Source organism: Archocentrus centrarchus (genome assembly GCF_007364275.1).
Source record: "Archocentrus centrarchus isolate MPI-CPG fArcCen1 chromosome 18 unlocalized genomic scaffold, fArcCen1 scaffold_23_ctg1, whole genome shotgun sequence".
NCBI classification, from domain to species: Eukaryota; Metazoa; Chordata; class Actinopteri; order Cichliformes; family Cichlidae; genus Archocentrus; species Archocentrus centrarchus.
In genome coordinates this window covers 2,497,274-2,518,242 of record NW_022060145.1, presented here as the reverse complement: position 1 = coordinate 2,518,242, position 20,969 = coordinate 2,497,274, and the positions used below count along the sequence as shown (strand labels likewise).

At 41.7% G+C, this 20,969-nt stretch overlaps 1 protein-coding gene across 2 annotated transcripts in view; it reads left to right on the top strand.

The window, feature by feature from the left end:
* Positions 1-20,969, top strand: part of dock11 (dedicator of cytokinesis 11) — an 83,610-nt gene that overhangs the window by 8,989 nt on the left and 53,652 nt on the right. For both annotated transcript variants that reach the window (XM_030722510.1, XM_030722511.1), the window contains exons 3-18: positions 871-960; positions 1,597-1,679; positions 2,138-2,204; positions 3,536-3,631; positions 6,908-7,042; positions 7,684-7,867; positions 8,829-8,908; positions 10,358-10,441; positions 10,624-10,764; positions 11,945-12,217; positions 16,855-16,977; positions 17,087-17,169; positions 17,953-18,075; positions 18,280-18,356; positions 18,963-19,147; positions 19,341-19,406. In XM_030722510.1, coding sequence (XP_030578370.1) covers positions 871-960; positions 1,597-1,679; positions 2,138-2,204; positions 3,536-3,631; positions 6,908-7,042; positions 7,684-7,867; positions 8,829-8,908; positions 10,358-10,441; positions 10,624-10,764; positions 11,945-12,217; positions 16,855-16,977; positions 17,087-17,169; positions 17,953-18,075; positions 18,280-18,356; positions 18,963-19,147; positions 19,341-19,406 — 1,890 coding nt within the window. The remainder of the gene's footprint in view (positions 1-870; positions 961-1,596; positions 1,680-2,137; positions 2,205-3,535; positions 3,632-6,907; positions 7,043-7,683; positions 7,868-8,828; positions 8,909-10,357; positions 10,442-10,623; positions 10,765-11,944; positions 12,218-16,854; positions 16,978-17,086; positions 17,170-17,952; positions 18,076-18,279; positions 18,357-18,962; positions 19,148-19,340; positions 19,407-20,969) is intronic.

The window sequence follows — 20,969 nt, the reverse complement described above, 5'->3', positions numbered from 1 at the left end:
TAACTGCTGCAGGAGTCTTGGTAATGGTGGCCTGTTGCTAGCTAAATATTAACGCTTGTTAATGATGCATTACTATAGAAAATGTTTACTTTTTTTGTTTGTTTGTTTTTACAGTTTTTAGGCTCTTTTTCTAAGTGAAGTTCATGTTTGGAGACTCACATGGATTTTTCAGCCTATCCCCTGTTCCCTTTCTATCTAGTTAGTTTTACTACTAATTAGTTTTACATGACAGTACATGAAATCTGTGTAACAGAGACACCGTTTCTAAATGAACATTAGTCATGCTTCTGCATTTCTGAGCGTCAGTTTCTTGTTACGTATTGAGGTGACGCGTACAGCAGTACATCTGCGTGAGCTGAATCCACATGCGCGTATCGGCTCTGTCTTTAGATCCATCTACTGCCTGTGATTTAAAGATGTTTTACAAATGCTTTATGCTCAAAACACCTGTGCTCAAATCTCCACAGTAAACAGCCGAATCAGCTGCGTTTTAATGTGTCTGAGTCAAAAAAGCTGTAAAATATCACTTTCTAAAGGAAGTTTCCCCATCGTTAATCACTGTTCATCCCTAAAACACCAGGCTCAGTTATTCATGGGTGAGTCCAGGGCTCGCGTACAGTCGAGCCAGGTATTTATTGCTGCTGCTTCAGACACATGTGGTTTTGTTTAGTGGTGCGTCTGTCTTTTTTTTCCCTTCCTCCTGAGAGAATTTGTTGACACTCATCTCTTTCTTTGTATGTCTGTCTTCTGTTTTCTCTCATTCTTGTCTCCTGTGTTTTGTGCTATGAGAAGATAAAAAACTATAACCATCGAACACATCATGTATGTGTGTAATCACATGTTGCTTACTTTGTGTTTGCATGCACGCAGGAATCTCAGATCTCCCGGCAGAGGAGGACTGTTGTTCCCTCTGTGCCCCAGAATGCCGAGCGGGAGGCTAGGAGTCTCTTTGCCAAAGAGGTACTACAGTTATTTTGTATTATATTATCATATCACAGTACAGTCAGTTAAAAAATATATAAATAAAAATTATTGCATTTTAAATTACATCAACGTAACAGACTGTTTCTTGGTGATTTCACACCAGGCTTCATGATGCTGACCCTAAAGTGTTCACTGGGAGCTCATAAAGAAATGCAGTACTCACCGTCCAGTCGTAAACACGTGCTGTACTGATGAAATACTGTATTAGCAATGAAAAACAGACTACTCTGGCATGATGCAGTCATATATTGCTGCTCTGCCAGGCTTTAAATCTGTGTTCATCTGCCAGCCCTCATGACTGTGATGTAGCATGGAAACAACTGTCATAGGGGTTGTTAAAACGGACCCTGGCTTGCTCAGCATTTATTGAACAAAGATCCATTCAGCTGACTTATGGGAGAATCTTTGCTTGCAGTTCCACGCTGAATAAAATATTCCAGCTAAACGCCTCTTCTGCTTTGCAGACCAATTTTGAGTTTATGAATAAATGATCAAGCTGGAATTATCACCCCAAAATCCTCCTCTGTGAACTGGTTAAGACTCACTGGCGGTATGACATGCTTGTTACATGGGAACATATCCACTGCTAATCTCGCTCTCTGTGTTGGGCAGTGCATCAAGATGTACAACACCGACTGGCATGTAATCAACTATAAATATGAGGCTTATTCTGGAGACTTCCGCATGTTGCCGAGGTAAGGAAGATGAGAACAAAGTGACTGAAATAAATTAAAAATGTAGTTTGGATATAAGGAAAAAATTTAGTGCCACGCGTGTAACATGTACAAGGGACTTACTCTGCAGGATCCGTGTGTTAATGCAGCTCTGACGCTTGTGCAACATGGATGTAATGCTGCGTGCAATTTGAAATAATGCAGAGTTCAGCCAGATTTTCCTCCACGCAGCAGGTGCAGCCCAGATGTAAAGTATTTATTTCCATGGCGATAAAGCTTACTGAGGAAATGATTTTTATCACTGCAACCATGAATTGGCAAAACATATAAAGTGAAGCTTTTTTTTTTTTTGCAGGACATGCATGAAACAGACAGTATAAACCAGGCTGTGATTTGCTGGAGCGTTACCAAGAGCCAAAGACATGAAGCTGTCCTCAGGCCAGCTTTATCCATTGACCCTCTGGTTTGTGTTTTTACAGCAAAGGCCTGAAGACAGACAAACTGCCAGCTCACGTGTTTGAAATCGATGAAGATGCCAAAGACGAGGTGAGGAGCGGGGCCTGAGCGTGGTTAGATCACAGACATTGATCCCTAAAGGGAGGATGAATGATCTGTTATTGGCTCACTTGGCCCTTTATGGACAGATTGTACCGTGTGTACATGCACAGCTTTTAGTGCTCTTCTATAAATCTCACTCAGAAAGCATTCTGTCCAGCACAAGCATCCAGGGATGTGGGGAAACAGCATTGTGTCTTGCAGCCTTCATTCTAGCTGTTTGTGCAACCCCTCTTACACTTTCTGCAGGGCAGTGAAACCAGAACCCTTATAATTCCTATAAATAGCTCTCATCGATCCTCCTCCCCCTACCCTCAGGCCAGATGCAGATAAACTTAGACAGAGGAAATTTAACTGAAAGCAAATAAATGCTGTTCTGCTGGTTGCACAGGGAGAGCAGGAAGGAGAGGGTTGTGTGCCTCCTCAAGACAGCTCGTTCTTCTGTTTTATCTCTGCATCATCATATGTAAGATGATAAGCATAGTAGCACATTTATACGGTTCTGTCACTAAACATGTTTCTCCTTTATGTAGCTCTTTATGGTGTAATAGATAAGTACATAATGCAGTCAGTAGATGACATTAACAAGTATAGATTAGACAGATGTTTGTTCATGGTGGTCAGTAGCTGTCAGTCATTGAACCTGCAGAACGCTTCAGAGGTGTGACACAGCGGATAAGAGACTTCATCTCAATTTACACACACACACACACACACACACACACACACACACACACACACACACACACACACACACACACACACACACACACACACACACACACACACACACACACCCCTCTGCCCTTCTTGCTCTGTCTTATGATATGTTTCTCTGGTTCCAGGCTTACATTAAGTTAATTAGACCTCTGCATGTTGAATTCCTTCAAGAAGCCCGATGCATTACCCCTGAGCATGTATGTGTTTGTGTGTATGAGCACGCTCACTGACAGACAGCTCTCTTGTCATGACTGTTGTGCTGATGAACAGTCCCATGATATGTACTGGATGAGATGGAGGGGTTATACTGACAAGACAAAGGCTGAATTTATGGGAACCCAAAGAAATTCTTCCATATGTTGATTTATGTTCATGTTTTTTCACTGACTGAACAAAGTTAAGTCAATTCTAATCAACAAACATTTCTCACAACCACAGAAAAAAATGCTTCATGGCACTAAGTACTGCAAACAGTGTCAGTAAGTCTGCGAGACTGCCTACAAGTCCAGTGAATGTTTAATATGCAGAGCGCATTAACATGAAGTAGCCACAGTAATGAAATCTGCCTTTACTGATCACCAGTGTTTGTGTCTGTCTGTCAGGACTCCTCATCTCTGTGCTCCCAGAGGGGGGGCATCTTAAAGCAGGGCTGGCTTCAGAAAGCCAACATCAACAGCAGCCTGTCTGTCTCCATGAGGGTGAGTCACCACCAGACCTCCTGTCTGTTATCGCAGCATAACAGCAACAAGTGAAACAATACAAACACCATGTAGAGATCAGGACGTGAGCGTAGGTGCATCTGCCCTTTGTAATGCTTAAATAATAATAATACACCATTAAAGCTACACCCCTGTATATTATTCTGTCCTGTCATGCTGTACTTAGTAATCGAGAATTTTCACATCCCACTCAGCAAAAATCCTTCTCCTCATATTCAGAGTGCTGAATGATTAGTCCCCCTCGTTTCTTAAAGATTTCAGAGTGTCATATTTTCCCAGTGGAGCACTTAGTTCTCAGAGTTCAAGCGTCAGTGTAATTCATAGTACTGCGCTCCTGCTGTAGTAGACGACGTCATTATTTGCATCTGTACTTGGCTCTCCCATCACGGGTGTTCATGTTGGACTTTTTGAACAACAGTTACTTTAGCTGGGGCGCCCGATTGTCTTAGTGGTTAAAGCCGGCGACCACATACATATGCCACCCTGAGGTGTGGGCGGCAGCAGGTTTATGCTCTAATCTTGCTGACTCTGTAGCTTACAACATATTGTGCCTTGACATTGCTGTTATTGTGAACTAGTGCAATATAAATAAGGATGACTTTAACCGAATGGGGTGGCTACCACTTCCCTATCCTATGAAAGTTTTCACTGTCCAGAGGCTCGTACAAATAATTTCACCATGCAGCAAATAATGAGACATAACCCTGTGAGAAAAATACAAACCCAATTCTGAAAAAGTTGGGATGGTATGTAAAATGTAAATAAACCAGAAGGCAGTGATCTGCAGATCTCATAATTTTTATTCACAATAGAACACAGAGAAAATGTACACTCAACAATCTCAACTCGTTTTGAATTTGATGGCAGCAATACATCTCATATGTTGGGACGGGGCAAAAAAAGGCTGGAAAAGCAAGTGGCACTAAAAAGAAACAGCTGGTAACAACTGTCAACAAGTCAGGAACATGACTGGCATAAAAAGCATCTTAGAGAGGCAGAGTTTCACCAATCTGCAAAGCAATGCATCTATAAACTGTGGAACAATTTCAGAATAATGTTCCTCAACATAAAATTGCAAAGACTTTGAATATCTCATCACTTACAGAGCAACATACGCTGACATCTTTTGCTGAAGTGACCTGTCTGCAGTCCAGACCTTTCACCAACTGAAAAGATTTGGTGCATCATGAAATGAAAAATATGACAAAGAAGACACAGGACTGCCAAGCAGCTCTAATCCTAAATTAGAAAAGAATAGGAGAACATTCCAGCAACTGGTCTCCTCAGTTCCCAGATGTTTATGGGTTAAAAGAAAGAAGGAATGCTACAGAGTGTTAACATGGCCCTGCCCCAAACTTTTTGAGGCACGTTGCTGCTGTCACATTCAAAATGAACATATTCTCAGTTTAAACAGCTCATTTCATAAACCTATGAGACATGCAGAATAAAACAGAATGATGATAAATCATTCTGTTTCTATTTAAATTTTATAATGTTTCTTTTTCAGAATTGGGTTTGTAATTTACATGGTGAAATATATAAATATAATGTATAAACTTGGTTTTCATATTTAAAAAAAATGCACTATCCAGTAATACTAATTGACTGGGCCCTTTCTTTGTGTAGTTTGCGTGTTCTCCTTGTGTCTGTGTGGCTTCTCTGGGACTCCCACAGTCCAAAGTCATGCATGTAAGGTTAATCGATAAGTCTAAATTGGCTGTAAGTGTGGATCTGAGAGGGCCCCGTGAAGGACTGGTGACCTAAGATGATTAAAACGTTAAGAAAATACACTGTAAACCCGGATAAGTTGAATCTACTTAAAAAAACCAAGGTAACTTGTTGCCTTAAATTTTTTAAGTAATGAACCAGTTCATTTAACTCAGCCTATTAAGTAAGCACTACTCCATATCCAATTGAACTAAATTGTATGTTCTAACTGACCAAACTTATCTTTTATAGTTCATGAAAAAATAAAATGTCTTTTGATCAATCAATTCCCCCTATCCTTTTCATGGTTGTGTGGGGGTGGTGGGGGCTGGAGCCTATCCCAGCTGACAAGGCAGTAAGATGCAGGGTACACCCCATACAGGTCACCAGCCTGTTGCAGGGCTGACACAGACAACCATTCACACCTGTGGGCAATTTAACGAGACCAATTAACCTAACCCCAGTAACTGCAGGTCTTCAGATTGTGGGAGGAAACCCACACAGACACCGGGAGAACATACAAACTCTACACAGTTCCAGGCTAAGGTGGAATTGAACCCAGACTATCAGATAACTATTCTAGCTGTGAGGCAGCTAACCGCCATGCCACCATGCTGCCCAGTAACACAGATATTTTTTACAGTTTTGAACTGTGTCTGTTTAAATTTGGTAAATAAACATGATAAAACTCAGCCCTGCTGAATGCTGGTACATTAACATTTACAAATAACATTTATCCATGGAACAATAAAAAAAACTGTACAAGAGAGCGTTGTGAACAAAAACACCAAATGTCTACTATTCCAAACAGCAAGAGGCCTGGGCCAAGCCAGAATTGAACCCAGACCTTCCAGATGGCATTCTACCTGTGAGGTAGCACTGCTGACCATCATGCCACCATGCAGCTGCGCATTAATCCAGTCTATTTAAACTGGTATAAACTAGATTTTTAGCACGTGCAAAACTTGATATTAAGTTGTTTGAACTCAAACACATGGTTACAATAAGATAGACCATCAAAAAGTACAGTCTACTCAGCATTAACAAGTAATCTTCACATTCTAGGTAATTTTAAGTAATATGAACTCAATATTATTAAGTGGAATCAAAATCTGGGTTTACAGTGTAGATGGATAGTACTGATTCACGTAATCAGAATGAATGTTGCGTAGCTGTCTGATCACTAAATGGAAATCTTTTTCCTGATGTCATATGTGCTTGAGGGGATCGATTTCTACAGCTACACAGCTAGACACTAGCATTAACTGCTTTTCAATGGGATAATTGACTTTTCAGGGGTGTCCCAAAAGAAAAATACCATAAACCTAAAAGCAAGTCCTTGAAAAACTCTAAATATGAAAACAGCCAAATAGAAATAAAAGATGAAGACCAAAATAAAAGGTAAACTGTCCTCCATTCAGTGAGGAATTTTAATCATATTAGTAGGCAACACATGAGCTTGAAGTCACATGTCATATTATATTTTTGCTGTCATAAGTTGTTAGATATGAATCTCCCTGACTTGCTCTGGATTGCTGTGAATTGCAGGTGTTCAAAAGGAGGTACTTCTACCTGTCTCAGCTCCCTGATGGCTCCTACATCCTCAACTCTTATAAGGATGAGAAAAACTGCAAGGAAACCAAAGGATCCATCTACCTGGACTCCTGCATAGATGTCATTCAGGTATAGTCAGAGCTCTACAGAAACCTTTTCTCTCTTTTCACCATGTTGGTATATTTAATTAAACTCACCGTGTTTGCTTCCCTCATGTGCTCACTGTGAGTTTTCAGAACTTGGCACGAGCTCCCACCCTCGTGAAATTCAGCGTGTTTCCTTGTCCTGCCTTGCCTTGGGGGCTTTTGGCTGCTTTAATTGGGCAGATTTACTGCATTCCAGTGACTTGGGCAGAAAAGTCAGCTTCTAGCAGATTATGAAGAGCTGCTGCTTTTGGCTCATGGCACAGGCTAGTACCTTGATCAGGTCAGCTCTGCCTGAGAAAGCTGCCAGGAAGCTTCCAGTTTGATGAGCACGCTCAGAAAATGAATGGGCACAGTGAGGGAGCTCATTCTGGCTCACAGATTTAATGTAGAAATTTTAGTTTAACATGCAAATCGGGTTTTGCACCTGTTTAGTCGTGGCTGAATAGCTGAATCAGTTTCTAAATTTAATTTGAGAGTCCCCTGATTACATTTTAATCCCTACATTGTCTCACTCTTGCCCTTAACCCCCTCTTTTTGCACTCAAGACTTTCAAATTTCCATCAGATGCCATGAGCGAGTCAAAGATTAAGCAAAATTGAAAGCAGAATTATGTTTCTTCCTCAGAGTCCCAAGATGCGGCGCAATGGCTTCGAGCTGAAGATGCAGGACCGCTACAGCCACTTCCTGGCTGCAGACAGTGAGGCAGAGATGGAGGAGTGGGTGGCCACACTGAAACAGGCTCTGCAGAGCAGCACAGAGGCTGGCCAGGACAGGAGGAATGGTGCTGAGTCACTGGACTGTGCCCTAGGTAAGCTATTCTACCATCCATTGAGCAGTTATGTGTCCAGATCATCTTTCATTCGATGTAGTATTTATAGTCTTATTGAAAAGTTTCTATAGTCAGTGTAGTTCTGATATTAATATGTTCAAACACAATGGTTGACCCTAAAGTAACGTCACAGGCTACACCCCATGCACTGGAGTGGATTGGGTGTTTCCACATTACAATCATACCTATGCAATAAGTAGGCATGCTTCTTCACCCATAGCTGATTAGACAAAATTAACATGCTTGTATATCAGCTAACTGAGGAAGAATGGCAGATGTTTTATACAGTTTATGTATATAGAACTGTGCACAAGTCTTGATCCACCCATCCCATGGGGATCTTGCCAAAATTGATAAAGAAAACTACCATCAGATTTTGAAAGCATCTGATCAGCAACAGCTTCATTCTTCAGCATGCCAGTGATCCCAGACAAACTGCTAATGCAGTAAACACCATCATTCATGGACTGGCCTCTCCAGACATCAACATTATTGAAGCAGTGTGGGATCATCTTGGCAGAGAATTGAACAAAAGGCAGCCAGCATCCAAAGAAAAGCTTTGAATGTGCTTCAAGAAGCCTGGAGAACTATTCCTGAAAACTGCTTAAAGAAATGACAAGAAAGCTGCCTCAGAGAGTTCAGGGCATGTTGAAGAATAAAGGTGGTTATACCAAATATTGGTTTTAAGCTGGTAAGAAATGTACAAACTCTGGTTGTGCCTTATATACTGCAGTTCCATGTATGCTTTCATGCTTCAATAAATCACTCAGTCTCCCACCTATCACCCGTCAGACTTGCAGACAGCCACAAATGGAGCCACAAGTGAGGGAACCACTAAGTGAGGGAAGCTTTACAGGAACTTGTAAAGGTGTTATTTGTTAAGAGGCATGTGGATTGAGATTGCATATGGTGATGTGTTGTTATTGTCCTTTTCAATCAGATGATGACACTGCCAGCCAAGGAAAAAGCGAGAGCATGGTGGAGAACTCGGGGAGGAGCTTGCACATGGAACTCATCAAGGTATGAAGGCATGATAGATAATGAGTTAAGCTGAGATAATTGGGCCAGGTTTACTAAGTGGGTCAAATTAGTGCGAGGCTGGAAAAATGTGCTGAAGGGAGTGGAAAGTTCTGTAGCTAACAGTGCGCTAATTTATGAACAAAGATGCAGCCGGTTCATTTCAGTAATGATCAACAGATTCTACACAGAGCCGCTCTCTGCAAACAGCAGGGCAGTTCAGGTCGAGGAGAGGCAGCTGAAGGAGAATCGGTATGCTCTTATATAAAGGTGAACTCCTCTGTCACAAACTGATGGGGTATTGTGACCCTGTGGACCTGACTCTCAACAACCTGTGGGCAACAGTTTCTGCCAAATCCTGAATAACAGTGCAGGTATTAGTAGCACAAAGAATCTGAACCAGAGCGGGTTTATGATTTCTTTTTTTTGTGATGTGTACATGATTGGAGAGCCTTAGAAGAAGTGCTTTGTTTTGAAACCACTGAGTGAGTCAGGTTTCTCAGAGACAGTGTTGCTGTGATGTGTCCATAAACCCAAAGCTACACAGCAACAACAAAGCCCTCTGTTGTCTGTTTGCTCAGGGCCACTCCAGCACAGCTTTCTCCCCTTTGCACGTAAAAGATGGTTGAGTTTGTCTGCAGGCTGAGCACAGTGAGAGCAGAGACAAGAGAGGAAGAGAGGGGAGGGAGATGGATTAGGGCTCTTACCTAAACCCGAGGCTTTGATTTGTCTCCATTAGATGCCCTTTGTTTTCGCCTGTTGTCCCTTGACTATGTATCAGGCTTCCTCTGTATTCTTCTGTTTGTGGATGTTTATAAGCATAAAAAAATAGATCCAGCTCAGTGATCTGACTGCACTGGATCATTATAGTAGGAGCTGCTGTTCTAGCTGCAGTTACAGCCTTATTAATTAATTAAGACAATGAAAATAAGCATTAAAAAGGTTTGTCACAGAGCTTAAAATGTGCTATACAATGAAATAAAGCGTGAAACTAAAAATGAAGGAAGCCAACTGCTGAAGTGTTACTATTTAATGTAGTAGAACGATTCACATAATTAATCAATGTATTAATAAAGGTACTTCATCTTTTTTGAAACATTGATAATTTCCTGTTTATGTATACTTAAAGTATTAAACATATGATAATTTGGTAAGACTTTAAGAAATATTTAAACAAACCTCTTTGTCCTAATATAAGGTGACCCAGAGAGCCTTTCAGAGGCCCACAGACTTTAGGGCTCTGAAGATAAATTTATTCCTGGAAAAAAAGTAAAACTAAAAGACACTAAATTAATTGACACTGAAAGAAAAAAAGAAGATAGAAACTAAGATGCAGGGTAAAATTCTATAGATAACTAAGACTGAATAAAATAAATTCCATTTAAAAGTAGATGACAGAAACACCTGAGACATTTTTTACCTCACTTACGTTCTGGCTCTCTTTGTCTGCAGTATACCAGGGAGACAGACCAGCTCAGCAAGATCAACAGGAACGAAGGCAGACTAAAGCTTTCCTCTCTGGATCCTGAGACACAGGTACAAAAGATTATTGTTTTAAGGCTAAGTTTTCTTATGATTTATTTATTTCACCATTGATTCACACTGTTTGATCTCTCCTCCCCCTTTCCACTATTCACACTCGCCCATCCCCTCTCCTCTCCACGGGCTCAATCTTTCACCTCTCCTTCTGTCTTACTCTCCTTCTGTCTGATACGCAGAGGCTGGACTTCTCTGGTATCGAGCCAGATGTGAAACCCTTCGAGGAGCGTTTTGGCCGACGTGTAGTGGTCAGCTGCCACGACCTTACCTTCAGTCTGCAGGGCTGCGTCAATGAGAAGGGCGACGGTGTCCTTACCAATGTATGTCATCGCCTTTATTCCACAACACAGTTGGTCTATGTTCTATTACTTGTGCTTCAGCTTGTGCTACTATTAGCTCTAACAGATTAAACGAAAAATGTCAATAATCCATTCATATACGGCATACGTTTCTTGTGATTCTGTCTGCACACATGGAAGGATATTTAACTGGAATACACAGCTTTCCTTTTCACACTGCAGATTATCCACCAGCCTCTCCCTCTGTAGTGCTGCCCCACATAATACACTTTCATAATTCATGTTGGCCTAGCTGGAAGCAACAGAAGTAACCGGGCCAAAACAGGAAAACAAAACTCGATATTGTTGCATTACCATTAAAACAAATGCTGTTTTAATTTTATTTATTTAAGCCTGAAGCGTGGACGCTTATGCAAAACGAGAAATGTTTAATGTGTGATGATGAAGAGCTCTTAGTAGCATGAGCCAGCATTTTTTAGCACGTGTAAGCTCTGCCTTTGCTAGAGTGGATTACTTAGATATAAAACATCAAGTTAGAAACCCCCCCCCTCCTGCTTGCTGATGCATTAGAGGGGCTGGCAGGAGGAAACAACTGACTCATTTGTGGTTTGAAAGCAGCACGCACACTTTCCTTTTTCTCTTCTTCTATCCATTCTTTCCCTCCACAATCTCAGACAGCTTTAACATTCACTGGATTGAGTGAGTTTGTCCATCATGCAGGAAATGCAGGAACCATCCATCTTGGCATATCAACAGGGTTTCCAAAGTGTGTGGGCAGAACTGTGTGAAGAAAACATTTTACGGGTTTTTGAGGCTGACACGCTGAAAGAATATCAATATTTTTAGATATTTATCCCTAAATATTTTGTCTGAATCTATAATTTTGATTCTTGCAGATTAAATTGATTAAAACTGTCAACTGAAACCCATTTTAATTATGCAGGGAGTGTATCAGCTCCACAGTGCAGACCAAGTCGTCCTGCTTTGATACTAATGATGGCCATAACTTATAAAATGAACATCTTGTTGTCTTCAGTAAGACTTGCCTATCGGTTGCATCCAGGAATGACTATATTTGGGCAAAAAAACTGAAAATTGATTATGACTTAAACCAAGTATGGAAAAGAAGTAATGTAAAATGTAAGACAGTAAAGGCATATTGTGAACTCCAGCCTTTAACCGTCCCTCTGCTGACTCCCAGGTGGAACCATTCTTCATCAGCCTTGCTCTCTTCGACGTCTCCAAGAGCTGCAAAATCTCAGCCGACTTCCACATTGACCTCAACCCACCATGCGTGAGGGAAATGCTCGCTGACAACTCCGCCCAGCTCTCTCCTTCGTCTGACTCAGATGGTGGTGGAGGAGTGAAGGAGGGGGGATGGGGAGGAATCCTTGTGAATGGAGACTCAGGGAAGGGAAACGGCTTGCCTGTGCTGCAGAGGGTGTCGGAGACGCTGCTACGCTTCCCCACTCAGGTGCGAATCATAGCTGCATTTCGACAGGTGTCGGATTGAGGAAATGACTTTAGCCGAATCACATAGTCGGAAATTGCTGTAGTCTGAGTAATAGTGGAGAAGTTTAATTGTTGCATTTTCTTTCTGTTGATATGTGTGATTTGCACAAAGGTGCTGAAGCTGGATTATTAAAGAGATCAGGCAGCTTTGTCATCCTGCTGGGTTAGAGGTTTATAGCTGATGTGAATCTGAACCTGAGCCCTGGTTCTTGTTTTTGTTGACCTTCTTTTTGGTCTTGTGGTCAGTTAGGCCACATGTAAAATACGCTGAGAATGAGTGTTAATTTATTCACACACGAGGCGCTCCAGGGAGCCACGTGAAAAATGGTATCTATTCATTTGGGATTGTTTCTTGTTTCTGACTCTGTTCTTATTTATGACTAATTTATTTATGACCTAAAAAAGGACTAAACATTTACACATGAACACATGTAAAAAAAAAAAAACAATTACCGTATTTTTCGGACTATAAGCAGCTACTTTTTTCACACGTTTTGAACCATGCGGCTTATAGCCCGGTGCGGCGTTTCTGTGGATTTTTCTTTAACCACCAGGGGGCTCTTTAGCAGGATATGAATCATGGGACGTCAAAGTTGGAAATCAAAGAAGAAAGCGCCAACAAGTGCTAGCAGCAGGCACAAAAGAGATTTTTTTCAAACTCCCTCATCATGGAAACCACAACAAGAACTTCCTATGATGCCGCTTTTAAGTTGAGGGCTATCGACCTGGCACTACAGGAGGGAAATAGAGCCGCTGCACGTAAGCTCGGCGTGAACGAATCAATGGTTAATTGACTTGTTATAACTCAAATTTGGGGTTGTCTGTCCCCCTCTGCTGAGTGCCGAGTAATTGTTGAAAACCGAGAGCGGCGGAGATACCAGCGGCTTATAGCCCGGTGCGGCTTATATATGTACGTTTCCAGTTTTTTCCAAAAAATTTGTAGGTGCGGCTTATAGTATGGTGCGCTCTATAGTCCGGAAAATACGGTAATAATCACTGTTCAAAATATTCCTTGTTTACCTTATACTGGGACTTGCAGCCCATCAATTCATCCTTTATCTGAAACAAGCCTCCCTTTAAGCCAGCTTTCTTCTGATTGGCTACCCCTCAAAAACAGAAGGTTTCAACAGCGGGTGTGCGGGGCTTCCATAACGACCATGTTGTGGATCTCTGCTCTTACTGACATCACACAGAGCCAAGAGTAGAAAAATAATCTGAACCTGAGTTTTTGTCCTTACTTGTACAGATGCTGACCTCATTATCGGAAATGCTGGCCATCTTTCATGCACCACAGTAACTGTAAATATATGGCAGAAAATAAGGAACAGCATAGTTAGCAGCACTTTGGAGTGGTGGTTAGCACTGTTGCCTCACAGCAAGAAGGTCCTGGGTTCAAATCTACCTTGGCTGGGGACCTTTCTTTGTGGGGGTTTGCATGTTCTCCCCATTTCCTCATGCACTTAGTGGGGTTAGGTTAATTGGTGATTCTAAATTAGCCCTGTGACAGGCTGATAAGGTTTGCCCTGCTTCTCACCCCATGACAGCTGGAATAGGGTCCAGCCCCCCCACAACCATGAAAAGTATAATCGGAAGAAAATGGAGGGATACTTGTTTCCCTTTAACAGGGTAAAACGTGTTTTTGTCCCTTTCGCCACCTGAAAACACAAATAAACCGACACTTTGAAACATTAAGAACCGATCACCCCTGCGGAAATGGGAACATACCTTTCAGTAACTATTTACTGAGTTAGGGCAAGTAGAAGCATGCAGATACTAAAAAGTAATGAATGAGTCAGTAAAACAAAGTAAAGAATTTACAGTTTAAGCCATTTATGTTACATTGTTTTTTTATCACTTTCTGCTTTTTTCCAAGCCAGGTTTATGGTTGGAGGCTTTGTCCATACACTGCTGAACTCTCATTTGGTTCTGTAACATAAATTCAGCTTTGTCATATTGGTTGCAGCTGGCCCTTGTGTACAACTGCCCTCAGTCAGGACTGAGCTGACACAGTGTGCACAGTGCGGTAACTGTTTAGCCAAATGCATGATAATCTTTTTTTTTTTTTTTTAATTCATTTCTCCACTGTCATGCTAGATCATGCTGAGTGTGTCACAAGTCAGTGTTTGGTCCACATCCAGACTTAAAGAACTTTGAAAGGATCCACATGATCCCGTTTAGCTCATTCAGCTAACATTTGCAAATGATTTCAGAATCACTTTGGTTTTCCAATCCTCTAATGTGAGCTCAGGGCTCAGGATGTAAGCTTTTATGTCTTGTCACTTCATTTTGCGGTATTTTAAGTCTAGGGTTTATTTAGGAAGAAATAGTGTGAGTGTTACTTCTGGCTCAGGCCTTCTGCAAACATTTGCAGGTGCTGTGAGCTCAGCGCACACACGGCCTGCTCTTTACCTCTGGCTGCTTGGCCCATTGCAGCGATGAAGTCATTGAACGGGACTGGTGCCTGGTGTAAGCTAGCAGCAGTTAGGTTATAAAACAAACTCACTTTCCATTTCCATGACAGGAGACATGAGTTGATGAACACTGCAGCAAAAAAAAAAAAAAAAAAAGCAGAAACAACTTGAAGGTGTGGAGATGAATCAGAGTGAGACTGACAAACATGCAAAGCAGAGGCAGCCAGCAGCAGGCCCTCTTAAAGCTGCAGACATAAAAGATTTTCCTATGTGTTTAATTTATGGACTTCTCTGCCAGAAATGTCTGTGGAGCACCAGCAGAGCACACATGTACACGCAAATAAATGCGTACAAACAGAGCGGCTCCTACCTCAGTGATTAGTGTGCTATTATAGCTCTGCAGACCACAGTTTAATTTAGGTGCACTGGGTGTGTTCCAAGAACACAGCCACCACCTCTCATCTCTCCACTGCATCAGCGGTAGCGCTCAGGAGGACGCCAAAGCCTCTGGGCCATTTTATTACATAACTCACAAATCTTATCCATTTTAGTATGATTAGGAGTTTCAGTATTTTCAGCAGTGAGGTGGTTTATTTTTGCGCAAAAAGGTTGTGACACTGTTTACGAACTATTCAAGAAAGTTTAATGCTAAAATGTGGCATTTACAAGCTTTTTTAAACCACACTGTAGGAAATGTACAGTGATGAGCGGTAAGCAACAAATCCCACTGTCAAAAATTGAAAGCAAAAGCAGCTGTGTGTGGTTGTTAATATTGTGAATAAGGAGAGATGAGAAAGGATGGACAGGGTTATGGCCTGGAGTGTAACCCTGCTGTGTGTGTGTGTGTGCATGCATCTCTGACTGGCAGTGTGCTAGCTTCTCATTGTGTTATTAATGTGCAGTTTGCCTACATCTGTTTGGATTTAAATCTGAATCAGCTGCTTCTTTGGTACTGTCACTTTTGTGTCACTTATGTTGAGACTTGATTTTCAAAATAAACCTGCTTCTGTATAGACTTTTAGTTTTTATTGGTCCTATCAGTGTGAGCAGCATGGCTTAGTCTAATCGTAATCACTGTCCCCTTGAGACTGCTTGCTTGAACTGACATTTGAAGCTCAAATACAGACCCATGTTACCAGACCATATATAGATGTGAGGCCCATGTGGGTTTCCTGTACAGCTTTAGCTAGCATCAGCCACTTCCCCTGCATCGATCTCATACGAAAGCACTGGATGAATCTAAGAGTGAAGATATTTAAACTAGATCTATTATGCTCATATTTGTGGACCAGAGTAGTAGTTGCATAGAATTTTTCTACTCCTAATGAGCTTATCCCAGCTGCCACAGGGCAAGAGGCAGGGTACACCCTGCCTGTCGCAAGGCCAACACAGAGAGACAGACAACCATTCGCACTCACATGCACACCTATGAGCAATTCAGAATCACCAGTTAACCTAACTGCGTGTCTTTGGACTGTGGGAGGAAGATGGAGAGCACCCACAGGGAGAACATGCAAACTCCACACAGAAAGGCTCCAGCTGGATTCAAACCCAGGATCTTCTTGTTGTTATAACCACCGCATACTAACCACTGCACCACTGTGCTACTGCTATGATTCATTCATTTATGTTTTACTGGTGCAGCTCCTTTTCATTGTCTGAAACAAGCCATTTTAGTTCCCTTCTCCTGCTCTTTATTGGATCCCCCTCACAAACGGGAGGTCAGCAACAGCAACAGCTGGTTCAGGCTTTTGTGCCCACGACGGTGTGCCTGACGTGACCATATTAGGAATACCTGTTTTGTCTACAGAGCCATGAGAAGAAAAAATGTCTGAAACAGCATATTTAGAGCCGTCTCAGCATTTGGCTCATCAGGATTACTTGCACATAGGCTGGATTCATTATTTGAAACTTAGTCAGGATGAAGTAATTTCTCTTCAGAGAACTCACAATCTCTCCTCTCTGTTCTCCCACTGGAACATTTTTAGGAAGAGAGTTTTATTGAAAGATGCTTAAAAGCTGTCAAATCAAACTCCAACCACAGGTCTTGTTGAATTTTTACTGTAGGGTCTTTACTGTACAGTATAAAACACCTTGAGGCAACTGTTGTTGTGCCATATAAATAAAATTGAATTGAACTGAATTGGGTGCTTGGCCTCTTCAGTCATTGCTCCCCTTTCTTTTGCAGGGTATCTTTTCAGTGACCAACCCCCATGCAGATATCTTCTTGGTGGCCCGTGTGGAGAAGGTGTTACAGAATGGCATCACCCACTGCGCCGAGCCATACATCAAGACCTCTGACATCACTAAGGTATGCCACCATCGATTTTGACCTAGTTGATAAGACGATTAAAAACCTCAGTGATCCACTCTGATGTTGACGCTGGGTTTGCTGATCGCCTTCTCTTGTGTCCCCTCAGACCGCTCAGAAGGTGCTCAAAACTGCCAAGCAGACATGCCAACGCCTGGGCCAGTTCAGGATGCCATTTGCTTGGGCTGCCAAGTAAGACGGGAATAAGTAATGTCCTGTAATGAATCTGTTTGGATTCATCTTTGGAATGATCTCCTCTAAACACATGCAGCGATGTCAGCATATTAAGATCATACGGTGAATTTTAAACCCTAATCTAGGGGTAGAAAATAAGATATACTTTTTTACTTCCAAAAGTTTAGGAATTTCACAACTTCAGGGATAAATAAAGTTTGTCTAAAAGAACATTCATTTGTATGCTGATCCAGTTTGATCATTTTCATATCAAGATATTCCAAGTATGACATTTAACGTAACTCATGAAAAGCAGTCACTCTAAATTGCTGTTGAAGTGCACTTAATGAAAGGCAGCACAGAAAACTTCCAGGAACTGTCGGGTCTTGATGTGGAAATAGAAGCTCTGACAGGTTTACAAGCCTGAGGAGCCTGACAGGTCACCCCCTCCAGGCCTGCAGGCCTAGTGGAGGCTTTAACAGGTAACTGACCCACCACAGAAGTCACACCTTTTTTTTTTAAATGGTTCATACTCCATTTTAAGAGTAGTTAGGTTTCACTGAAAAGCAGGATATGTAACAACTCACTCTACCCTACCCTAACACTGGAAGTAAAACTTTGCATAACCTAGAAATTTCCTTTTGCTTCACTTCATTCTTCTGCTGAGTTGTTGGATGTTAAAACAGTCCACTTATCTTGCTTATAATGCTAACAAAGACCTGTTGTGTTTAACCCTGAATAAAAACGTATTTGGTTGTATGTGCGAGGCGAGGACTGTAGCTGTGTGTGATGTGGTTGCAGGCAGGTGTTTAAAGACGCGCAGGGCAGCCTGGATATGGATGGGAAGTTTTCTCCTCTCTATCGCCAAGACAGCAGCAAAATCTCGACTGATGACATCATCAAGCTGCTGGCCGACATCAGGAAGTGAGTCATCACCACTCCTTAGCTATTTATGCTTAGTTACTGTGGCACAAAACAGTCATCCAGAGATACATGATGACTGTGTCTATGTTTCACACACCATTGCATAAGAGGACAGACTCAGGACTGTCATTATGGAGGTCATCACATATAAAGAACACTTAAGCTTTAATGGCATAATGTACTAAATTTCCTTTTCCTTGTCAGACCTGAGAAAAGCAAACTTCAGATCATCCCTGGACAGCTGAATGTCACCATTGAGTGTGTCCCACCTGATTTCTCAAGTAAGCAGCTCAAGTTTCCTTGCTCAAAATCCAACAATTCCATTAAAACGACTTTAACAGCCATGTTTGTTCATAGGCTCTCAGATTTAACAACAACAGACAAGTTTGTGTTTTAAATACTCTGCATTTTATAGACCAAAGCTATCACATGACAAGACATTTAATACGAGGTACGGCCTTCTCTGCACGTGCCGCAAGCAATCACCCATCTGTGCACAGACCAAACGAGTGTCCAGATCTGTTGTTGAGGAATTGATCTCCATTCCTGGATGAGTGCAGCCTGCAGATGTGCTGTGGTCATTGGTCGTAGCTTCTTCTGATGAACCTAGCATGTCACATGCATGATCAATAGGAGACATATTGGGACTAAATCACTTATAACATGTAAAACAGTTTCAGGGCTCATTATGGAAACCGAAGAATATAAGGAAGCATTTTGGGTGATATGCTTTGGATATTGTAAGCAGCATTCTGTGCATTCCAGAGCTTTTGATAGGTTTTTGTAATGGATATTAAGAAGTGAATTGAGGTTTATTCTTTGGGACGACACAAGAGGCCGTAACACAAAGGTTGGCTCTCTGACTCGACGTGCGCTCTGTCCCCCAGACACAGTGACGTCCTCTTACATTCCCGTCAAGCCCTTTGAGGACAGCTGTGAGCGGGTGTCAGTGGAGATTGAGGAGTTCCTCCCCGAGGAAGCCAAGTACAACTGTCCCTTCACCACTTACAAGAACCAGCTGTATGTCTACCCCCTGCAGCTCAAATACGACAACCAGAAGACCTTCACTAAGGTGTGTGAGTCGGGAGCGGGATGTAACTGGGGAGTGGTGACTGTGCAGTTTAAATGTCGTTCATCTGTGTTGTTTGTGTGTTGTTGCTGCATACTGAGCAGGCGTGACTGACTGGGCTTAGTGGCGCAGTCGCTCTCGCTGATCGCCTGCTTGGCTGTGTGCACTGACTGATGTCATGTTTCCTCCACTTCAGGCCAGAAACATTGCGGTCTGCATCCAGTTCCGAGATTCGGACGAAGAAGGTGCTGCTCCTTTAAAGGTCAGTGTGCACTGTAATATGTTATATGAAATATTTTTAACTTTTTCTGGATATGGTTGGGGAAAAAGGTCAAGCATTTATCAGGGTTCCCAGTATTCTTAACAAACATTGTTTCATTTACATTATATATCGATATATGAATTTATAACCAGATGTGCAGCTGTGACTGGAGATTGGAGGAGACTTTTGCAACTGAAAATATCCTCTTATATTTCCTGGAATACTACACATAGGAGTTTCTCTAGTGTATTACAAGCCTGGCATCACATGTTGCCTGAGTAAAATTTGTGGGTTTTTGTTTGTTTTTTTACCCCTAAAATGTGTAATGCATCTAATGAGCCTACTGTTATGGTTAATTAGTTTTTCAGACTTTAAAGAGTTAGTATACTATAAAAGAAACTATTAGCCAAGGCTATGGCTAATTACTATTTCACCTTGTCCTGTTTGGCTGCTTTGTTCACTTATTATAGTAGGTTAAATTATTCATCACTGCAGTTGAACAGTGTTAAGATTCTAGGATCTCTTGTTGGTATAGCTTATGCTACCTTATGCTCGTGCAAACTCGTATCGCATGTCTAGTAGGGTTACAAGGTAGGTCCACCCTAAAGGAAACCCTGCTTTATCACGTTTTTTTCCTTTACCTTAATGGAAAAAATAATTTACAAAGTCAGCATAATGTTGTATTAAATAAGATTTGAAACTAGCGGCTGAGACCATAAACGAATCAGGAATGCTGTCAGTGAGATCAAAGATCAGGGGAGCTGAAGGCCATTTTCCCATAGACGTCTATACAGACTTTTTGTACAGCCAGGAGTTGCCCCCTGCTGGCCATTAGAAAAAATGCAGATGTAAGCCACTTCTGCATTTGCTTCATTTTACAGACACCTGAAGCTTTGTTTGCTGACACCATGTCTGAGAAATTATTCGGCACCATTTTTTCGTCTTATTAAGAAATCTCTCTTTTTGCATCATTACATCTCCTCAAGCATGAAAAAAAGAGTTTATAGACTGCCAGGAGCAATGTACGAAAGAGAGAGGGACTCGAATCTGTGTTTCATAGTGTTGTCAAAGGTGATATGCACAAATTACCTGTAGGTGTGATGCTGCCTCTCCCCCAGCTTAAAAAAAGCTAATGGAGAGAAACAGAAGTACATACATAAAAAAGTTTTTGAAAACCACCCAGTGACATAGTTAATATAATGATAAAAAAGTGAAATAGAAGAAGATGGATGCAAAAAAAAACAGAGATAGATTGTTAAGGAAGTGCCCCAGAGGCCTGGATTATTGTCTGAGAAACAATAATACTGCCGTGGAATGTCCTCAGGGAGATCTGATCAGCGGCAGGGGCCTCAGACATGATAAACTTTTTTTTTTTATTGCTTGTTACAAAGTGGAGAGTGCAGCTGAGGGGCCCAGAAAGAGAAGGGAAACGCTCGCAGAAACTGGTTATTATAGCTGGCAGCAGAAGATAATGAATGCTCACCCTTTTTCCTCCCTCCTTTTCCTCTCTGTTTCTCTCTGGCCACACATGTCAAATATTTGTGGTTGGAAATAGTCATCAAA